This window comes from Coffea arabica, chromosome 3e (assembly GCF_036785885.1).
Source record: "Coffea arabica cultivar ET-39 chromosome 3e, Coffea Arabica ET-39 HiFi, whole genome shotgun sequence".
NCBI classification, from domain to species: domain Eukaryota; kingdom Viridiplantae; phylum Streptophyta; class Magnoliopsida; order Gentianales; family Rubiaceae; genus Coffea; species Coffea arabica.
In genome coordinates, this window is record NC_092315.1 from 16,183,185 (window position 1) to 16,202,635 (window position 19,451).

Here is a 19,451-nt window from a genome sequence, read left to right on the forward strand (position 1 = left end):
GAATTACTTTTTTAACATGGAGAAATGGGCGATTATAATTTTTTAGTTTAAATACCTTATTTAATCCCTGTATAAGAAAATTATGTCACGAGTTTTTGCTTCCCGTACCAATAATATTACATCCCTATTCTTTGGTTACTTATATCTAGATATATAATTTAAATTTTTTTTCTTTTCTTTGAATTTTATTCATGCATGCTCATGACCCCTTTCAAGAGATTATTTTGGATTTCATAATTAATGTGATTGGTATTAATTAAACCCTTAAATGGACATTTTGTTCCTTTCGAAATTTTCTAAATTTAGATTTGCATCCATGTAAGAAACATCCAAACGTGATAAATTTAAGGGTTAGATTAGGAAAATTTTTTATTAAACTTCGCAACTAGTTTAGACTAGATTGAAAGGATGCTTTAGGTTTGAGTTAATCGAACATTTGCCTTGTCTTCTTCAATCGTGACTCTCGAACTCATTTTCTCTTGTTTTTCAAAAATCTGGAGTTGTCGAAAATGGTTTTATTTTATTTTATTTTTGTCAAAAACATTTTTTGCGTGACTTGGTACACCCAAACTCAATACCGAGTGACGACTCCTTTTTTTCTTAAAATTCTTTTTAGACTAAATTTTGGGTCCAAATTGTCGCATTTTTCAAAGTCCCAATCTTAGGTCCCTTTTTTACTTATTTTTTAAAATAAAATCACATTTTTTGTAAATACGATTTTCATCGCGAAAAATGGGGCGCGACATAAGCAAACATATATTATTGTCCAATTTTGATTTTTCCTTTTTAAGTATAAGTTGAAAGGTTTAAATCTGGGATCTCTCACATATATTTCCTCTTTCGAACCATCCAATTCATCCTTACTCCCATTGTCCAAATTTGATTGATTAACTTTATAAAAGCGTTTGAAACTTTGAATTCCAACCTCGATAAAAGTTAACTAATCAAACTTGGTAGGCAATTTATGTATATTGAATATTCAAACGAACTTTAACCCATTTCCCAAAATATGCAAGTAATAGTAAAGTAACATTGAACGCAACATGTCCTGAATAATTATTGAATGTGTAAAGTGGCAAAACTTAGACGCAAACTTTAGGGTGCAAAATATAACAAAAATAGAAGTTTGAGAGCAAAGTGAGAACTGTCAAATATATAAGGGGTGCGAAGGGGAATTAATCCTTGCAATTTGCATAAATTCCAATCGCCCGTCATCTTTTCTGCACCAGTAAGTTTTGGAGATGTTCTTCTGAGTTTATAACGGAGTTACATATAAAATGATGGCGGAAGAGAAAGATACGACGGGAGTGCCATGATCCCGTGAAGCCGGTTAAATCTTCCTCTAATTCTTTCAATTCTTGCACCCTTGCCTATTTATTATTGGAATGCTTGTTAAACACAATTTCAATGACTAGTTTTGAGCCCATTTCATGGGAAATTATGGTGTTTTGTGATTGTTATCCTTGTGACCCGGTTTGACATGGTATGAGAATAGAACCCTTAAGATTTAGTTGGATTTTTGTGATAGTTAAAGTTCAATGAATCAAATAAAGTTTGAATCTTAACTAGGGCATTTTTTTTTTGTTTCTAACACTCTTTCTAGTTTAAAATACCATGTTTGGGTATACTGAGAACTGCAGCTAATGGAGTTTGATTAATTGTTTCATTTTTTGTGAGATTAAAGTTTTTCATTACTGTCTGAAAGATGAAATAGTACTGATTCGAGGCTTTTCTTGACAAATCACTGCATGATGGAATGTTTTCTAAGCGATATTTGACTGGACTAAAGATGCTTCAAATCCAGATTCAGTTCACGGTTTGGGACTTGAAAAAGACAATTATTAGAGGGAAAATAGGTGTAATGGTGAGAGCTCGGCAGAAACTAGTGAAACATGATTCAGATTGTAATGTATAGCCCATTTATTTGGCAGAATTTAGGTTCTGAATATCTGAGATAGTTGATGAAGGCTTTGATATATAATGACAAATCTGAAGTAGTTCAAGGATATGCGCATATGGACCTGTTTTAGATAGGTAACATTTTGTCTTTTGGAAAAATAATGTAACTTTACAGTCTAGAAGGGCTGCTGCTTCAGGCTAGGAATAATCTTCAAAATACTCCAAATCCCTACTTAATAATTGGCAGCAAACGGATCTTTTTTTCAGGTTGTCCACGCGATCTGGTTGTAAAACTTATTTTATCAGCTATTTAATTTGAATGCCATGCTGCTATTGGTTTACATAAAACCTTGCTGAAGATTTTATGTCATTTATGCTTACAATTTATAAGTCTCTCCTACAGTTAGTTATGTATAGTCCCTATACATCCACAGACACTCAAGTAATACATATTCCTCATGTCAGTACTAGTTGTTGATGCATTCTTTATATTTTTTATTAATCCATGTATGCTCTTGTATGTTCTTACTGAGAGAGAATATGGGAAGAACAGTGATCTTAGTGATAATCTTCAAAATTGTGTCTTGTTAACGTCTGGATAGAAATTACTGTAAACGATTGGTACAACTGGAACTTGAGAGCAATCACTTATAGGTGCTAGACATTTGTCGTAGTCTACTCAAAAATTATACTGTGTCATTAACAAGGTCATCAATTTTGTGCATATCAATAGAACAAGGGGACACTCCGGGACAACCGAAAGTATAAAGTGGAATGGAAAAATTCTTACTCTGAACCACCAATTCCAGCCCTCAACACACCTTTAGACAGCATCACTGACCAAAAGGATGGAGAAGAAGAGCGATTTTAGATGTGTTGAATGTTCTTTTCCAATCAAGAGTCTCTACATCCAGTATTCTCCCGGAAACATCCGCCTCATGAAATGTGTATTAAATTCTTCTCCTCCCTTCTCACTTTCCCACTTTCTTTTCTCATTCTTTATTTGGTGAAAACCCAACTTCTTCTTCTTCTTTATAGGGGAATTGCAAAAAGGTGGCTGATGAATATATTGAGTGTGAAGTCATGGTAATTCATTCATTCCCACCTATAAAGTTGAAAAATCATGTTTTTTGTTTTCATATTTTTTTGTTTTTGGGTAAATGTGTCTTTAGTTTGCTAATTTGTTCTTTCGGTGTGATGTAGATTATTCTAATTGATTTGATTCTGCACAAGCCTAAGGCATATAGACATTTGTTCTACAATATGTTCACCAGAGATATTCTGGATTTTGAGGTACATGTATGCCTATCTTTTTCACTTTTTTCCTTGAATATCTATACATGAATCTCAGTTTTTTAGATTGGTATTTGTTATTTCTATGATATCTGATGTGTGTTTTTTTTATGGTATCTATCTACTGGGTTGTCTTATGTTCTTTGTTTTTCCTTTTGTTGGTTTTGCAGTGTTTAATGTGGAAACTACTATTGGGTTTTTTAATGTTGGATTCTTGTATCCTTCTGGTTATGTTATTGTAGTATAAAGTGGCAATGTTTCAAAGTTCAAGAAGACTAGAGCGACATGATTAGTATTCATGCATATCCAAGTACTCATTTTCCTTGTTCTAATAACTCTGCCTCAAATATATCACCTTTATTTGGTGATATCAACCCCATGTGTTATTGTGTGAGGTTGGTTGATCTATTGGGTTTTGTTAAATGATGTACTTAAAGTCATTTGGATTTATATGAATGGCCTTATCCATTTAAGACAGAACATGGGTGTTAAATGTGAATGACTCGGAAAGCATTTCGTTAATGAGCTTTGCTGCAGTATTGCGGTTTTCTGGGAAGGTTCGTATCCCTTTAGTCTGAAGTACCTGAATTTCGTATTCCATTTTGCTTTGAATTTTGTTTTTGATGTCAATGAATGAAAATGAATCTTGTGTGAAATTGAATTTTCATTAACTTAATTCAAATGGGATCAATTATATGGTTGCAGGTCTTGATTGATGTTGTTTTGGGAAATTTCTTGTTTATGTCTGTGGTACTCATCGGTTCTGCAAAGTTTCTAATGAATACTTCAGTTGGAGTTCTGGAGTAAGTGGTCCTCAAGCCATCTTTACTTTATTTTGTTGCAAATATATATGGCAGCATTTTCTTTGGACCATTGTGTTTGCAAAATTGCTCTTCCTCTGTCTGTTTTAGATGAATAGCGGTGACCTGTGTGTGCAAAGCTCACTTATTTATTTTTCTGTACTCTTTTTTCTTTCACCTAAACTCTTTTATTTTTGAAACTCTCTTTCTCTCTCTCTTCTAAATACATATTTTATTTATAAGCAAGCAATACAGTGGATCTTTGCAAGAGGAGTATATCGTGGTCAACTCTAGGCCTTTGTATTTGTTAAATATTACAATATTCTCCTTTTTTTTTTAAATTGTGTATAATGACCCAAAACTTTTTCTAACCTGTTGTGCGTTTTCATTGGTTTTCAATTCTGTGTATTTGTATTGTTTGACCTCTGGCAAGAAGTTCATTATTCCTTTTCAAGAATGATCAAATGCTTCTTATTCTTTATATCTTAAAGCTTTAAGTTTTATTTTTAGTTTCATCACAACCAGGAGTTTGTAAGCCTTTTCACTTAGGTTTTCATGGTGGTTGCATGCAATTTTTGGAATAGTGACATAAAAACGCTATCATTGCCCATAACATGATATCAGCTTTTTAGCTTAATTGCTTGGTATTCTTGCTATCAACTCTTTTCATCATTTTCATGATATCAGTCGTTTTTAGAGTTTATAGTTTTGGTAGCATTTTAAGTATCTAAAACTGAGCAGAGTAGTTTAGTATTTTGATTTTGTCAAGCTCTAGTCTGAACAATTACCTAGATGGCATGGTGTAATAGACTAATGTGTATTTACACCATCAGTACAACAAGTGTTTTGAAAGGATGCGAAGAGGCATGATTCAGGGGATTTATTCCTGAAACAGCTCCTCTATCTGTATATTTAAGTAATAACAGTTAGTTGTCTCTGACATGTGGCTTAATTTATTTTTAATTTGGTTTTCTAATTTTTTTATCCTTGTAATACTTGAGCATTTTCCTTTGCTTTGCTTTTGTTTTAGTTTTATTTGTATATATCTCAATCTATTTATTTCCTGCCTCCATCAATAAATTCGGTTCATGGCAGGATCAATTCTACAATTTTTTGCGCTCCTTACGAAGCATGTGTGTAGTAGTCAAGAAGGATATTTGTTGGATGAATTTCTAAAATCTCATGCAGCTGAATTTTTTTGTCACGATCTAAGCCGACTTTCTATTGAATAAATTTCTAAAGTCACCTGTTATCTTTTTAACAGTAGAAACAGTTTAGAAACCTAATGTCAAGGAAGATTAATTGCAAAAAAAAAAAGTGTCATCTCTATGGATGATATTTCTTTCATTGATGTGCTCTACTTTTTGTCTATTATGGAGCTTGTTTCTTTGATCGACGTATTTACGTCAATGAGATAGCCAGTTCCTGATTCAGTTGGCTTGCTGCTTAGGAACTGTGACAGAAAATATATTTATAGTTCTTCTCATATGCAAAAGTTTTTAAAAGTGCAATTTGATCCTAGTAATATGTCCTTGCAGTTATTTGTATATCGAGTAATTATTTGTCATTGAGCTTTGGTAAACTTGAACTTCATTATCATGTAATACTTTATGGGAAATAACTGGGAGAAGGAACATGTTAAAGCTTGGGTATAGGCAGTGTATTTGGCAGTGTGTGTATTTAAAGTTGGCATTGTATTTGTGGGCATTAATACTAATTCCTTGGCTAGTATGGAGTTTAGTTTACCTGATATCTTATCCTTGATAGCAAACTGTTGAAAAAATCATGAAAAGCATCAAACATGGTGATAGCTTTTAATGTACTGCTTTTGACTCTCGTGATATCTTTCATAGAATCAAAGTAATTGAATCGGAGCAGTTAAGTAATAGAACTTTAATATTGTCAAGCTGTGGGAGCTAATCTTTGTGTTATCAACATGTCAGATTGTAATTTTTTACTGCGTAGTTGCACCATAAATATAAAAGGGTTTGAAATGCTGTGTAGAAAGAGGCATGATTTAGGGAAACTTCCAGAAAAAACTCTTCTATCTGCATATCATGCTAAAATTTTTTAGTGATAATTGGTTAATAATTCCCTTAGCTGAAGTATCATTTATGTTTAATTTGCTTTTCTTATTAGTTTTTCCTTGTAGAAAATGAACATTTTTTTCCTCTTTTAGTTTCATCTGTATGAGGTTGAATTTTGCCTCCATTCGCAAGTTCTGTTAGCTGCAGTGTTAGGTTTAAGAAATTCATTTGCTAATTAGAATGCATACTTTTAGCTAAGAGTTAAGTTAAAAGGTCATATGTCAGTGACTTTCTGGAACTTCATACAACTGAGTATTGTTGACACTGAAATAGGCTTCTAATTTAATTAATTTGTGAAGTTTGTAGGCTTGTCAATTTATAAATGAGGAAAAACTTTAGAAACTTGATGTCAAGGAAGAATAAATTCCAAGATAAGTGCTTACAGATTGGGGCATATGGTGATGGTGAACCCCCCCCCCCCCAAAAAAAAAAAAAACCCCCAAATTGATGTATCTAACTTTAATTTCGAGTAATAAGCCGGATTTATATGTCACAATGTGATAACACATCCCTGGACTAGTTGGCTTGCTGCTAAGAAACTATGATTTGAAATATGTTAACGGCTTAATGGGTCATTTTATGAATAAAAGTTCAACTTAATGAATTAGAAGTATTAAGTGCAATACTTCCACCTTAAACATTCTGAAATACAGCTATTTATGCCATTTTTTTATGAAAAAGAACTTATCTAAACTTGTATCTTGATTTTGTGCTTGTTGACCACGTATCAATCACAAAATGGCTAGTCTGGAGTTTGATTGCTTGATATCAAATTGTTACTTGATGAAATCATGAAAAGCCATCAAATATGGTGATAGCTTTTAGTGAATTGCTTGACTCATGATTTGTGAGGATTTTCTTGAGTTACTAGCATTTTTGTGTACATTAGTCGATGAGATGCTGTGCTGTGGGTTGAGTAATGTATAAAATCATTAGTCCAGATTTTGGGATATCATTATCTAGTTGTAATTAAGTTGTTTGGCTATCTGCTTGCATCAAGATTTAAACCTTGTCGTCTTAAATATAGTTGATTCTGAACTGTAGAGGGCACGAGAAAGAAGATGACTAAGAGTTGAAAAGCTAATAATATGTAAGAGAATGAAAAGTACTAAAGATCTAGTTAACCTACCGTGGGATACCTGTGATCTTTGCATTTTGGATCAGTTTGGCATTTTATTGTAGGAAATTTATTGTTATTGTGAATTTTTAAGTAAACTTTTATGATATAGCTACTTTTGACAGGTAGATCATCTGGCTTGTAGGACTTATGAAATATTTCCTTTGATAGCTCTAATAACAAGTATCTTAAGTTTGCTTCTAATAATGAAATACAATGAATTAGAGAAGTTATTACTGGTAAAGTCACTTTCATTAGATTTTGAAAATAATGATTAGGTTGATTATGAGTTGAAATTTGATTGTTACAAAATCTCTGGACATGCTTCTGGAAGATATAATGGTTTCACAGTACTTACTGACTTTATATTGGCCTACACTTTTGTGGATTAATTAGTATTGACTGGCTTGAATCATGAACACAGCCCGTGGCTTTATTGGGACATAGTAATAGTCAACCAGTCAGTTGCTCCTACCTAAGATGGTTAAGATACTTTTGATTGGTCTTGTTGTTAGTACTAGACTTTAGAGAATGAAAAGCAAGATAGTATTGTTGGCAAGTTAGAGGCATGCATCTTGTTAAGGATGAGCAAAAAAGCTTTCAGCACTTGATTGAAGATTTTGCTGGGAAACCTATCTAGAATTTCTGGCTTCCATCAATAGTGGTTGAAATTGCAAATTTGCATTAGTGTTTTGATGTGGATTTGAGATTTATCTTTCCAGTTCATTTAACAAATGCTATACTTGTGTAGGATACTAACTTGATTCTCAACTGGACAGGTGCAAAGATACAGTCCTTACTATGCTTGTTTCCAGTTACTTCAAGATATTTCTTATTGCCATGATGGTATATTCCTTAATTTAGCTGTATGCAACTATTTAGCTTCTTTAAACTGCATAAGCACTTATAATTGTTTTCTTATTGGTAAAGGATTGTATTGTGAGTGCATACACACACACACACACATGTATGCACAATTAGTGAAAATTTACCCACTTGATGTTCAGTTTGGAGTTTACAGGTATGGGAATTTCCTTCTTCCATGATCATCATGATTGATATGTTTGTTCTGTCATCAAATACAGTTGCTTTAAAAGGTTAGTAAGTATCTCTACAAGATACAGTTGTTGAGGCTTGAAATTGGTTGTATATTTGCTTTAATTCTGAAGTTGTGAGAATGCCTTAATTGGCTCATTAATGTGCTTGATTGTGCTTTGTAAGTGGTTAGAATATGATCTAATTGGCTTCTATATGTGCCTGGTTTTGCTTTGGATGGTATCTGTTGGACATGTAGAATCCATTTACTTTTAGCACAGTCTGAAATGTTAAGCTCCTTTGAATGGAAACAATATCGAATCAGTCAAAGCATCTACATTTCTATATGCATATGATGACATGAGAACTTTTGGGACCTCAAAGATACAAGTAATGCTCATAAACGAACTTTCCATATATTGATGTCTTAATGTTGATAATGATTCATTTGTTTGTAAGTAAATTTATGCCTGCAACTTAGGTAAAGTATATGATTCCTGAACTAGTATATTTGCATGGCGGTGATATTAATGACTTAAACTGCACATTTTGTCTACCTATTCTGTATCTATTAGATGCTAATCTTATTTGTTCTATCAAACCAGTGATTGCCAACTCAGCTACCATTAGATGCTTTGGGGTCTGCTTCGCTGCGCATGCTGTGAAGTTTTTTGTCAGTGAATGGCTCAGAACACTGCATTTGAGCTAATTATATTCTTATTGGGACTCTGTTCCATCTGAACATTTGGGTCCTTATTAGATTTGAAACCAACCGAGAGCATCCTGCGCTGGCTCGCTGAACACAAGCTCTGCAATCTGATTTGAACACATCAATGCCTCGGATTGTTGACCACAGTCGTACCTAGCAGTGCTGGCTTGCATGCGTTGCTTGTCACGAGGACATTATCTGGAGACACTACAATTTGGCCCCCTCATAATCTGCTTCCCTATAGACGTGGTTTTGATGGATGGTAAACAAAAGCCTCATTAGGATGACACTCTTCGAAGTTTTCTGCAGTGGGTTGTAAAATTCCTACCTATCAGACGGCACTCATTTGAACTAAGCACTTGACTTTCATCAGTCAAATGTGAGTCATCAAAATTGGGATGCTTTTGTGGATGTGCACCACTGGAAGCAAACAAAATTGAAACTTTCATGTTACAGTATTTCATCCAGTTTTGATTTTGGTCACTTTTGTGAAATGCAAGTTGATATTCATTTTCCCATATGACTTTACTGTCTCATTTGATGACTTGGATTGATTCAATAGATTGCTACGTAGCAAACAGAATTCTTGTCTAATCCAATGTTGGTTTTGGTGGGAAATGATTGTTTGCTATACCCCTAAACAGTATGTCATAACAATTGAGTAGCTTGGTGCTGCACTCCTGAAATAGCTCACTGTAAATTCCTGTGCAGACTTGAGCTTTTACATGTACGCATATAGTTTGGTGCGTATGATCCCATCCTTCTATGTGTTTTTGTGGCTAGGCTAGCCATCTTTTCTTTATTGTCTACTTGGTGGATAATATGCAATTCTTGGAGGTCTTTTTAGGATCGATGTAACTTTAAGAGGGATTTAATGATTCATCAGATATGTTTTCTGCTGTGATCCATTTCATGTCAACTCTAATTAGTTATCAAAGGACCTAATTTACAAAGGGAATGTCGTTATGTCGGCTCTCAAGAACCATAAGGTTCTTGGTGACCGGCCGGTTCGCCCGGTAACCTTCGTCACCGTCGGTTTCTGCAACGAACCCTTTATTATTAATGTAAATCAAAGAGAGCCACCTTAGTTGGGAATATAAGAAATATCAACGGTAGAGCCAATCCCGTGAGGGAAACTTGTCTGCCCCTATCATGTTAGATGGTGAACTTGGGATTCTAGATAGAAATTTATTCATCAGTTGTTCTCCATAAAATACCATGCAACCTCTCCTACTCGCATATAGTTGTGTTATCCTGCTCCGATGCTTGTTCATCTTTGGCTTGGTCAAGATGAATTCGCAAAGTTTTGCTTTTAAAGTTGGAATTGCAAAGAAAGCAACATCTTTTGACTTTAGTTATTATCACTATGTGGGTCAAGGGCCTCTACAATCACCGGATCTAATTGTACGTTACAGCGTAGATAGTATTACAATAGATGTAGACACTAACACAACAAATGTAGACACTAATAGCACACTATGTAAAATTACAACAAATTTTGGTACTTCTTAAAATTGTATCCTGCAATTAATCTCATCTATCCAATTTCAAATTAAACCCATCCCCACCATTAATTGCACTCTTCAATCAAAACTGTGATTGTAGGAGCCCCAATTATTTCTTGGATGATATTATCAGTTAAGTTTTGCTTCTTTCAAATGTATCCATTGATAGAAAAGAGTAAGCATTATCTAGCTCATCAGCTGGCTACTACAGTAAGCAAACTATAATTCTTACCTTTAATACAATATTTGTTATATGGGTTTTTTTTTTCTAACAGTGTCCATTGGAAATTCGTTGACACGTTTAAAATTTATCAAACTTACCATGTATGTACATATACTATCAATTATTATTTTTCTTTGCATTTATATACTTTTCCTATCTAATCTTAGCTAACGTCTCTTGTATTTATTTACTTTCCTTAATTAATTTTATATTTTAAAAAATATGATACCTAAAATATATCTTAACGAGTACCCACTGATACTTATTATAGTATGTGTATGAGTTAAAAGAGAAAATGTAAGAAGTATGCACTTTGTTTATTGAGGGCATTATTGAAGTCAAAATTTCAGTTCCATTTAGCTCACCAATGTCCATTGAAAAGAGATGGTCCAATAGATCTTCACTCGTTTTCTTTTTTGTGTCGTCCAAATTCTAGAAGACAAAATAGTAACTTGTATTTCCAATCCCAAAAATTTGATAGTGCTAAATAAAAGTTTGAAAAACTGTGCTAGTTTTTGCTGCGATGTCCATTAATTATGCCTCGGATCCTATCTATTGAAGGCTAAATGGAGATTTTCTATTTAGCACATAGGAATAAATTGTGAAAATTATTTTCAAAAAAAATTCAAGATATTAATAATTTATTTTATGCACGGTATGAGCTGTATATAAATATTTAATTCTGAATTTACATGTTGATCTAATGATAAATTAATAGCACATTTATCTACTCAACAATATCAACCTAATGGTGTGCCCAAATTAGGTTTGTAATATTTGATAATTGAGACATAAATCTCACAAATTTCACTTCTATTTCGACAAAAACTGGATATTTGGAAGAAATTCAGTGCAATAAATGATAAAAAAAAAAAGAAAATCTCACAAAATCTTTTCCCTTATAAAACTACTAATCCCTTTCTAAAGAAGTATTTTTACTATTTTAATTGTAGAAAGATATATTCCCTTTGTCTCATTTTTTCATCACTTTTTAAAATTTTAACTTTTCAAGAATAGCATATGGATTTGTTAGAGTTTTCGTTTCCTAATTTACTATCTAAAATTCGAAATTTGAATCTGAAATATACATGACATACAATTAAAGAAAGAGACAATATTGAAAAATGTGATAAATAATAACTTTAATTTTAGTAAGATAATAATAAACAGTAACTTTAATTTTAGTAAGATAAAAAATATTCTGAAACTTCTCAAAATGAAAATTATAACACTTTTAATGAGATAAGAAAGGAGCATTAAATGTTTTTTCAATATTTTCTATTAAAAAAGGGAAAGAAAAGGAAAAAGAATATTTATAGAAAGCTACCATTACCAGAAACGGGGACAGATCACCTAACAACAACAGCTTCTCAAGGCAGTTGACAAGTTCTACCTCTTGGTTAAAAAACGTCGCCGTTTCCTCTTTGGTCTGTTTCCTCCTTTTGCCAGTTACCCACATAACAAAGCTTAGAATCTTAAAAAATTCTTCAAATCACCATAGAATTCTCTGAAAAACCTCTCAAAATTCAAGCCCTAGAAATCTCTAGAATTTTCTAGGGCTTAATTCATCATGCCTCTGATGTCAAAATCATCCAAAATCCAGTTCATCTTCTTGCTCCTCACCGTTCTTTTCATCGCCGTCCGATCGTCGCAGTTCAATCCGCTCTTGTTACCCTCGGATCTTGCCCAAAACAACAACAACAACGATGGATATGATGATCATCTTTGTCCTCGGGTCACGGAACCGGCACCGGATTCTTGCCCCGTGAAGTGCTTCCGGACCGACCCGGTTTGCGGGGTCGACGGAGTAACCTACTGGTGCGGCTGCGCTGACGCACATTGCGCCGGGACGCGTGTGGCTAAATTAGGGTTTTGCGAGGTGGGAAATGGGGGCTCCGGGTCTGTTTCTGGGCAAGCCCTCTTGTTGGTGCATATTGTTTGGCTCATTCTGCTTGGAATCTTTGTGTTGTTCGGACTTCTTTGAATTGGATGGTTGTTTTGTGGGGTTCTTTTTTGGCTATTTCGCGGCTGCTATTGGTTTGATTTCTGGTGGAGAGAGGTTATAAATTTCGTGATTTTTTTTATGTTATATTGCTAATGAATTTACTGATGTATCGTTGTATATGTGCGAAAGTAGGGACGTCCATTGATTACATGAAATTAGTGTTCTATTCTTTGGCTATTTGGTAGAAATGATGATATTCATTTGTATTTCTCAAGCCTACTTTGGTTCGTCGATATCAGGATTTGATGTTTTTAATTTGTCTCATGTTCCTTTGATTTACTAGCCGTTATGATTATTATGCACTTAAGTTGTCCCAGTTTGTTGAATTATGAAATGGAGTAAATTCTAGGTAAGTGAATTTGGTTAGACCTTGCTGGATTATTAAAATGCAATAAGACCTTATGAAGTTCATGTCGAGAGCAAAAGGATTGGCAATGAACTTATGAACTGCAACAGTAAAGGAGTACATAATCTATGGCTAAATAGAAAATGGATGCGAGAAAGGTTTCTAACATTTTTAAACATTTACAGACTACTGCGAGTCTATGATTGACTCTTCAGAAGATACACAAGCAGTTGCTTCTATAGACTAGTGCTTTTGAGAAGCCTGGGTTATATCAGCAATTTACTGTTTTTGTAGCATAAGTAAATGCAGAGCAAATTTTATGCTGAGCTCAGGATGGCGTTGAGTGGCCACAGGTTTATTTTATTTCTATGCATACCTGTCAGGAATTGCATTCTTGGAATACGGAAGAATTTCTGGAGCTGTAAGTTAGGTGACTGATAAGTGTACTTGCTTGCCATTACTCAGTTGTTTCTATATGCTGTGTGAATGTTCATCAGTTGTTCATGATGTCCGAAAAGCAATTAACGTTTCAGTCATTTTTTTTATCTGTTGTTTCAGTTAGATCATATATTTAATATGTAAAGCATGGAATTTCATCAGCCCACTGACATGGCGCTTTGATTTAACTTAGTTTGGTTTGCCTTTTCTATCTCTCTGCTTTATAACATTTCTGTAGATTCTAGATATCTATCGGGTAGTTGTGCCAAGAAAAGAGAAGTAGGTTGCCACGTCGTCTGTTTATTATCAGTTGATGTACATTTATCTGTTCAATCTTATAGAGGCATATCCAAAAGGATAAGATAGGGAAGAGGTCTGTTTAATTAGCTTGTCCTTTGTTCCCCACCTGCTTCAGATCACTAATGGCATTTTCCAGTTTTCTATAATCATGAGTGCAGAATATCAGTTGTCCTCTGTTAAGGATAGGTTATCTAAAATGTCTCTTTAGTTGCAAGATTTGGAGCTTCCCCAAATGGACAATAACATATTGACAATGACCATTGCTCCAAGAGACATAAATGGAGATCAAGTAAAGTTTGTGCTTGAAAGAGGACTTCCAGCTATACTTGAGGACTTTGTGCATATAGGCCCTTCCAGCAACATGTTTTGATATGATTCATTGTTCGCGCTGCCTTATTCCATGTGCTGGAAAAAGGTTTGAGGGCGATGTGCCCAAAGACCTACCAATCCTCTTCACAGTTCCCAAAAGTTAATTACTTGGAGAGCTCCCTAGTTTTTGATAATCGTTGTGATCATGCCTGGAAAGTTGGGTAATCAAATTGTGTCTAGCCTATGAAACAAGAATGGCAACTTGCTGGTGTTTATGTAGTGGATGAATGCTGCAATTGTGGCAACTAGTGTAGTTCCATAATGATATTTGCCATTTAGAAATGGTGCTTCGGCAACCAATTTTACAAGTCACCTGTTTCATTTTCAAGCAAAACTACCTTTGTGATCGGATCCTCCACTTCTTCTATAACTGTTGGTTCTTTGATTGATATTTGAATTTCCATTTTAAACTTTGTCCTAACCGAAGACAATACTTGTTCATATGATCAATTGTTGGATTATTTTGATTTGCAACTAGGTAAGGGAGGTTGAATCATTTTGGTGATATTGTTATTATGTTCCCAGTATTTTGTCCTAACCGAAGACAATACTTTGTCCTAACCAGACAAAACTTGTTCATATGATCAATTGTTGGATTATTTTGATTTGCAACTAGGTAAGGGAGGTTGAATCATTTTGGTGATATTGTTATTATGTTCTCAGTATTTTCTTTAAGGGTACTGTGGTCTTGGGTAGGGGTAGGGTTGATGTCTCTAGGTCTTCATTAGGAATCTGGATTCTTTTGGTTGGATGCACCTTGAATGTAGGGATGACTATTCATATCCAACATGGATCTGTTCATGTAGTGGAACCTGGATCTTGCTTCCAACTGTAGTGGAACCTGGAGCTTGTTTTTATACACTATAAATGCATGTAGACTGCATATGCATCTCTTACATGGAAAATGTGGAAAATGTTTTCCATGATGAAACGAGGAAGGCTTAGAGAATGCTTAAAGATCTTGACACAACTCTTTATATGAGGATCAGTTGGAAAACGGTTGTGGTTCATTCTTGATATGTTGCTGCCGTCTCAAGTTGTGACAGGGCCAGATGTGGCCCGAACTTCTATATGTGGCCTTGAGCTTCCGGTAGCTCACCAGCAATACATACATACAACTCTTGAATCACAGATGGAATTAGAAAATTTCTTTTGAGAGGATGAATTTTAATTCAACTAAATCTTAAGTGTGTAAGTTAAAAATATTTTTAATTTTGAGGGGGGCAAAAGTTAAATTTATAAAGAAGTTTTTAACCCCTCCCTGCTACCCCTAAATCCATCCGTGTTGTATGGTTTCAATATTGCAAGCCAAGGTCAGGACTAAAATAAAATGGCAATAATTTCTATGAACAAACTTAACAAAGCCAACAAACAATGTCCTATCAAAAGAGTTAATTGTCAAGAATATATATATGTAAAAATAATGAAATCAACTAAAAATCGCATTAAATTTGACAAATTTTGAATTAACCTTGTCACAACCATCTGCAGCCAAACTCAACTTCACTACAATGAGTTGCAACTCATCCAAAATTGGCTAGATAACATCTCGAAAGATTGACTATTTACCATTAATTCAACATCTCAGTCGAGATTAAGAATCAAATTAGCATAAAAAAACTTAATGCGATGATGAGCTAATATCCAATTCCACTCATTATGCGAATAAATCGATGTGTTGCGATTTAGTTAACATTGCCTTGAGCAAGTTTAACTTGTTATTGATCCACATTTGACTTAATATCCTTTGCAACTCAAAAATATTACCTATTTGTAAGTTTGCCTCTCAAAAGTTCCAACTTCTCCAATTTTACGCCGGTTATTTTCAATACCCCTTCAGTTTGACCCTCGTCAATAAGGGGGAGCATTGAAACAATTATTGATATTTAAGGGCCAAATTGAAAAGGTTAATAAATATATGAAGAGGTGGATTGGTGCAATTCGATAATCTAAGAAGGGCAGATTTTGGAATTGACAAATTGGGTTGACATCTTCATTTTTTGGAGGAATCAATTAGGATTCACCATTCTCGAAATTCCTGCTAGATAAAAATTAGAGGAAAAAAAAACCATTCTTCGCGTGGTGGTACCTTTTTTTTGACTGTAACAGTTTTTATAGATAATTTCAGAAAACTTTTCTGAGGTTTCTAACAATTTTACCTAGTTTCTCTCTAATTTTAAAAATTACATGGACCTCCCCTAACTTATTGAATTACCAAAAATGACCTTCACTTTCTTGCTATTTTAAATTGGGTTGACATCTTCATTTTTTGGAGGAATCAATTAGGATTCACCATTCTCGAAATTCCTGCTAGATAAAAATTAGAGGAAAAAAAAAACCATTCTTCGCGTGGTGGTACCTTTTTTTTACTATAACAGTTTTTATAGATAATTTCAGAAAACTTTTCTCAGGTTTCTAACAATTTTACCTAGTTTCTCTCTACTTTTAAAAATTACATGGACCTCCCCTAACTTATTGAATTACCAAAAATGACCTTCACTTTCTAGCTATTTTAAATAAAAAAATTTTGTATTCTTAAAAAAAAAAGAAAAAAAACATATTCAAAATTTTTTTTGCAACTCTCAAGACAATTGCCGATTGGAAAAGCTTATTTAGTGGATGCTTTGGTTATGAATGTTATTCAGAGTAATCGATATAGAAGCGGAAGTACTAAAAACGAATGGTATATAAAGAGATGTCAAGCCTGCCAGCCGATGGGTTTTGAATTGTTGAATCATCGTTTTATGTGTTTATGATTTTTTCTAACAACTTACGCCTTAGGATTGTGATGATAATAAGATAAGCGTGGCTCTAAGGTAGAAAAGAAGATTATTTGGAGAGTTTTTTTATTGTCTTTTTCTTTTTCTGATCTAGTTGGCAGCCTGTGATAGTACTAATGGAGGTGGATTTGATGGTGGTTGTGGAGGTAGAAAAATGTTAGTGTTGATAGTTTTGGTGTTACAGAGATGAATGCAAAAGAGGTTTTTTTTTTTTCCATTTTTAACATGAAGGGTTTTTTTTTTTTTTAGGATTTTCATTTGAAATTCGTGCGTTTTTTAAAATTTGTTACACAAATAGTAAATACAAGAGAAGTTAGAGTAATTTTTAAAATAATAGGAGAATTAGGTAAAATTATCAGTAAGCTCAAGAGAGGATTATGAATTATGTAAAGACAGAAACAGGATTAAGAAATATGTACAACGATTATTGAGTGTGTTTAGATAGCTCAATTTTGCTAAATAATATTTCGCTTGCATTATACATATATTTCCCAATCCACCCATTTATATTTTCAACCACCTTTTTATGTCACATATATCACGTTACAAAAAGTGTTACAGTATTTATTCTAAATAATATTTCAAATAATACTCTATCCAACCTTTTTTTAAAATAATGTCCAAATAATAGGAATCCAGATCAATCTTTCCCATCATAGATGCATGAGGAACAAGGCTGTTTTTCTTTTTCTTTTTTAAGATTTTGAATCTAAGACCTCCTACTTATAATTTTTCTCACTTTACCATCTAATCCAACCCTTTCTCCTCGAATAAGGCTAGCTTGATTATAACTTTGCCTGTCAAATTTTTAAAATATTCTAGTATTACACCACTTATTTATGAGGAGTTTTACAGAGTGTCTTTTGAGTACCATACCATTACATATCAATTTACCGCTAGTATTACAATACTTATTTTAATACTCCAGTTTTTTAATACACACTAACCTACCGGTCCTCGAACCATAGTTTTCTTTCCGCCCAAAAATCCAACATTTGATGGATCGTAATGGTTTCTCAATCCTTTCCACATAATTCAAGTTTACTTGTTAGTCAAGACAAATCCAAGTACTCAAATACTTTTTTTCCTTTTATTTTTTCCAAGTCCACCAATGTTTTGAAATTTGAACCGGACTAGCCGGTTCGGCCAAGCAAATTATGAACCGATCATGACTTTTGGTCTGATTTTATATTTAACTCAGGATGTCAAATGAACAGATCAAATCTAGTCAAGAGCCAATCAAATTGGTAAAAACTGATAAAAAATTGACATTTGAACTGGTTTTTCACTAAATATTTCTTTCTTTTTTTGTATATTAATTTTATCCAAGTAATTTAGTATTAAAACAATTAAAAAATTTTAAAATCATTGAATCGGAGTTTAACCTGTATGAACCGAAAGGTCATCCAGTTCACTTGCTGGTTTAGATTTGAAAACATTATTGTAGTTCATAATTTTGTAAGAGTAGAAGTAATGATATTTCTAGACCTGACAATTATACCAAAAACCCAACAACTCACTCATTAATTTGAGAGGCTAGGTTGGGTAATTTGGGTGTTGGGTCAATTTTGGGTTGGATAATAAAAATTCAAATATATTTTGGGCGGTTTGGATATTTGTGTTTTCAAATTTTAAAAACAAATAAAGAAATTATGATTCAGATACATTGAAAAGGAACCGTGTTAATGCAAACAACTTGCATCTTCCAATAGAGATAATACAACTATAAAAGTCTTTTCACCCTTAGCATCTTCCAATAGAGATCAATATACATCATGAAATACTTCTAAAACAACGCGTTAATTATAAGGTCGGTTGAATTAAGATATAAAAATATAAGGCGCTCTTTCTACCCTTTCCTTTCTTTTCTTTTTCTGGATAAGAAACAAAAATTATAAAAGAATAAGAAAGTAACTGGAAATTTTGGTGGAGAAGTTAATGCTGCGTTAATTTTCACAAGAATTTTCAAATGAATTGGATAGTGACATTTGAACTAATTGGTTGAGAATTGTATCTCTCACATTAAAATTTCAGTTTAATTAAGGCGTGATTGGATCTTTTATAGAACTAGAAATATGTTTGGTACAGCTAATACTAAATCAAGTAACAATACTTGAAAAATCATATATTAGTATACCATTTTTTCATGCTATATCCAATCTGGACTAAAATTGTTGCTTCGATCTCTTAGTTTGGACCAAAGCTATATCCACTATCCAATTTGAAAATCCTTACTTGTATAAAAAATAATGAGTTCATCCAAATAATTAAACAGTTAGTACGTGCGTGTATTTGTGAAAGTATATCAATGTGTATAAAAATAATGTATTTCTAAAGAACTTAAAAAGTGAGTGTGTGCTTGTATCTGTGAAAGTGTTTTAGTGCGTGAAAATTTTTTTTTGTGTGTAAAAATGTATTTGAGAGAATTTATGTATCAAAATTTATTAATTAATATATTTGGTCATATTTAGGTCATGAATTTGAGATGATGCAATATGATCTAATCCAAAATTAACTCAATCTAAAATTGGACGGATTGGATATA

The 19,451-nt window shown here is 33.3% G+C and overlaps 2 protein-coding genes across 3 annotated transcripts; both read left to right on the plus strand.

The window, feature by feature from the left end:
- Window positions 1–1,175: 1,175 nt before the first annotated feature.
- Window positions 1,176–9,558, plus strand: LOC113734774 (protein ARV 2-like). 2 transcript variants are annotated; one of them, XM_027261445.2, is made up of 10 exons: window positions 1,176–1,329; window positions 2,633–2,846; window positions 2,938–2,985; window positions 3,103–3,192; window positions 3,363–3,408; window positions 3,667–3,749; window positions 3,898–3,995; window positions 7,976–8,042; window positions 8,218–8,293; window positions 8,837–9,558. In XM_027261445.2, the coding sequence occupies exons 2-10, from the start codon at window positions 2,748–2,750 to the stop codon at window positions 8,938–8,940; spliced, it is 711 nt and encodes a 236-aa protein (XP_027117246.1). In that variant the 5' UTR covers window positions 1,176–1,329; window positions 2,633–2,747; the 3' UTR covers window positions 8,941–9,558. The 2 variants fall into 2 exon arrangements, with proteins under 2 accessions (XP_027117246.1, XP_027117247.1); XM_027261446.2 differs by lacking the exons at window positions 3,363–3,408; window positions 3,667–3,749.
- Window positions 9,559–12,007: 2,449 nt separating this feature from the next.
- On the plus strand, window positions 12,008–12,928 carry LOC140004614 (uncharacterized). Its single transcript, XM_072044741.1, has one exon. The coding sequence runs from the start codon at window positions 12,239–12,241 to the stop codon at window positions 12,650–12,652; it is 414 nt and encodes a 137-aa protein (XP_071900842.1). The 5' UTR covers window positions 12,008–12,238; the 3' UTR covers window positions 12,653–12,928.
- The last annotated feature ends 6,523 nt before the right edge of the window (window positions 12,929–19,451 follow it).

Coding starts and splice junctions, on each gene's coding strand:
- LOC113734774 (XM_027261445.2), top strand. CDS start 2,748: ATGGAGAAGAAGAGCGATTTTAGATGTGTTGAATGTTCTTTTCCAATC. Junction 2,986..3,102: donor ATATTGAGTGTGAAGTCATG/GTAATTCATTCA, acceptor GGTGTGATGTAG/ATTATTCTAATTGATTTGAT. Junction 3,996..7,975: donor ACTTCAGTTGGAGTTCTGGA/GTAAGTGGTCCT, acceptor TCAACTGGACAG/GTGCAAAGATACAGTCCTTA.
- LOC140004614 (XM_072044741.1), top strand. CDS start 12,239: ATGCCTCTGATGTCAAAATCATCCAAAATCCAGTTCATCTTCTTGCTC.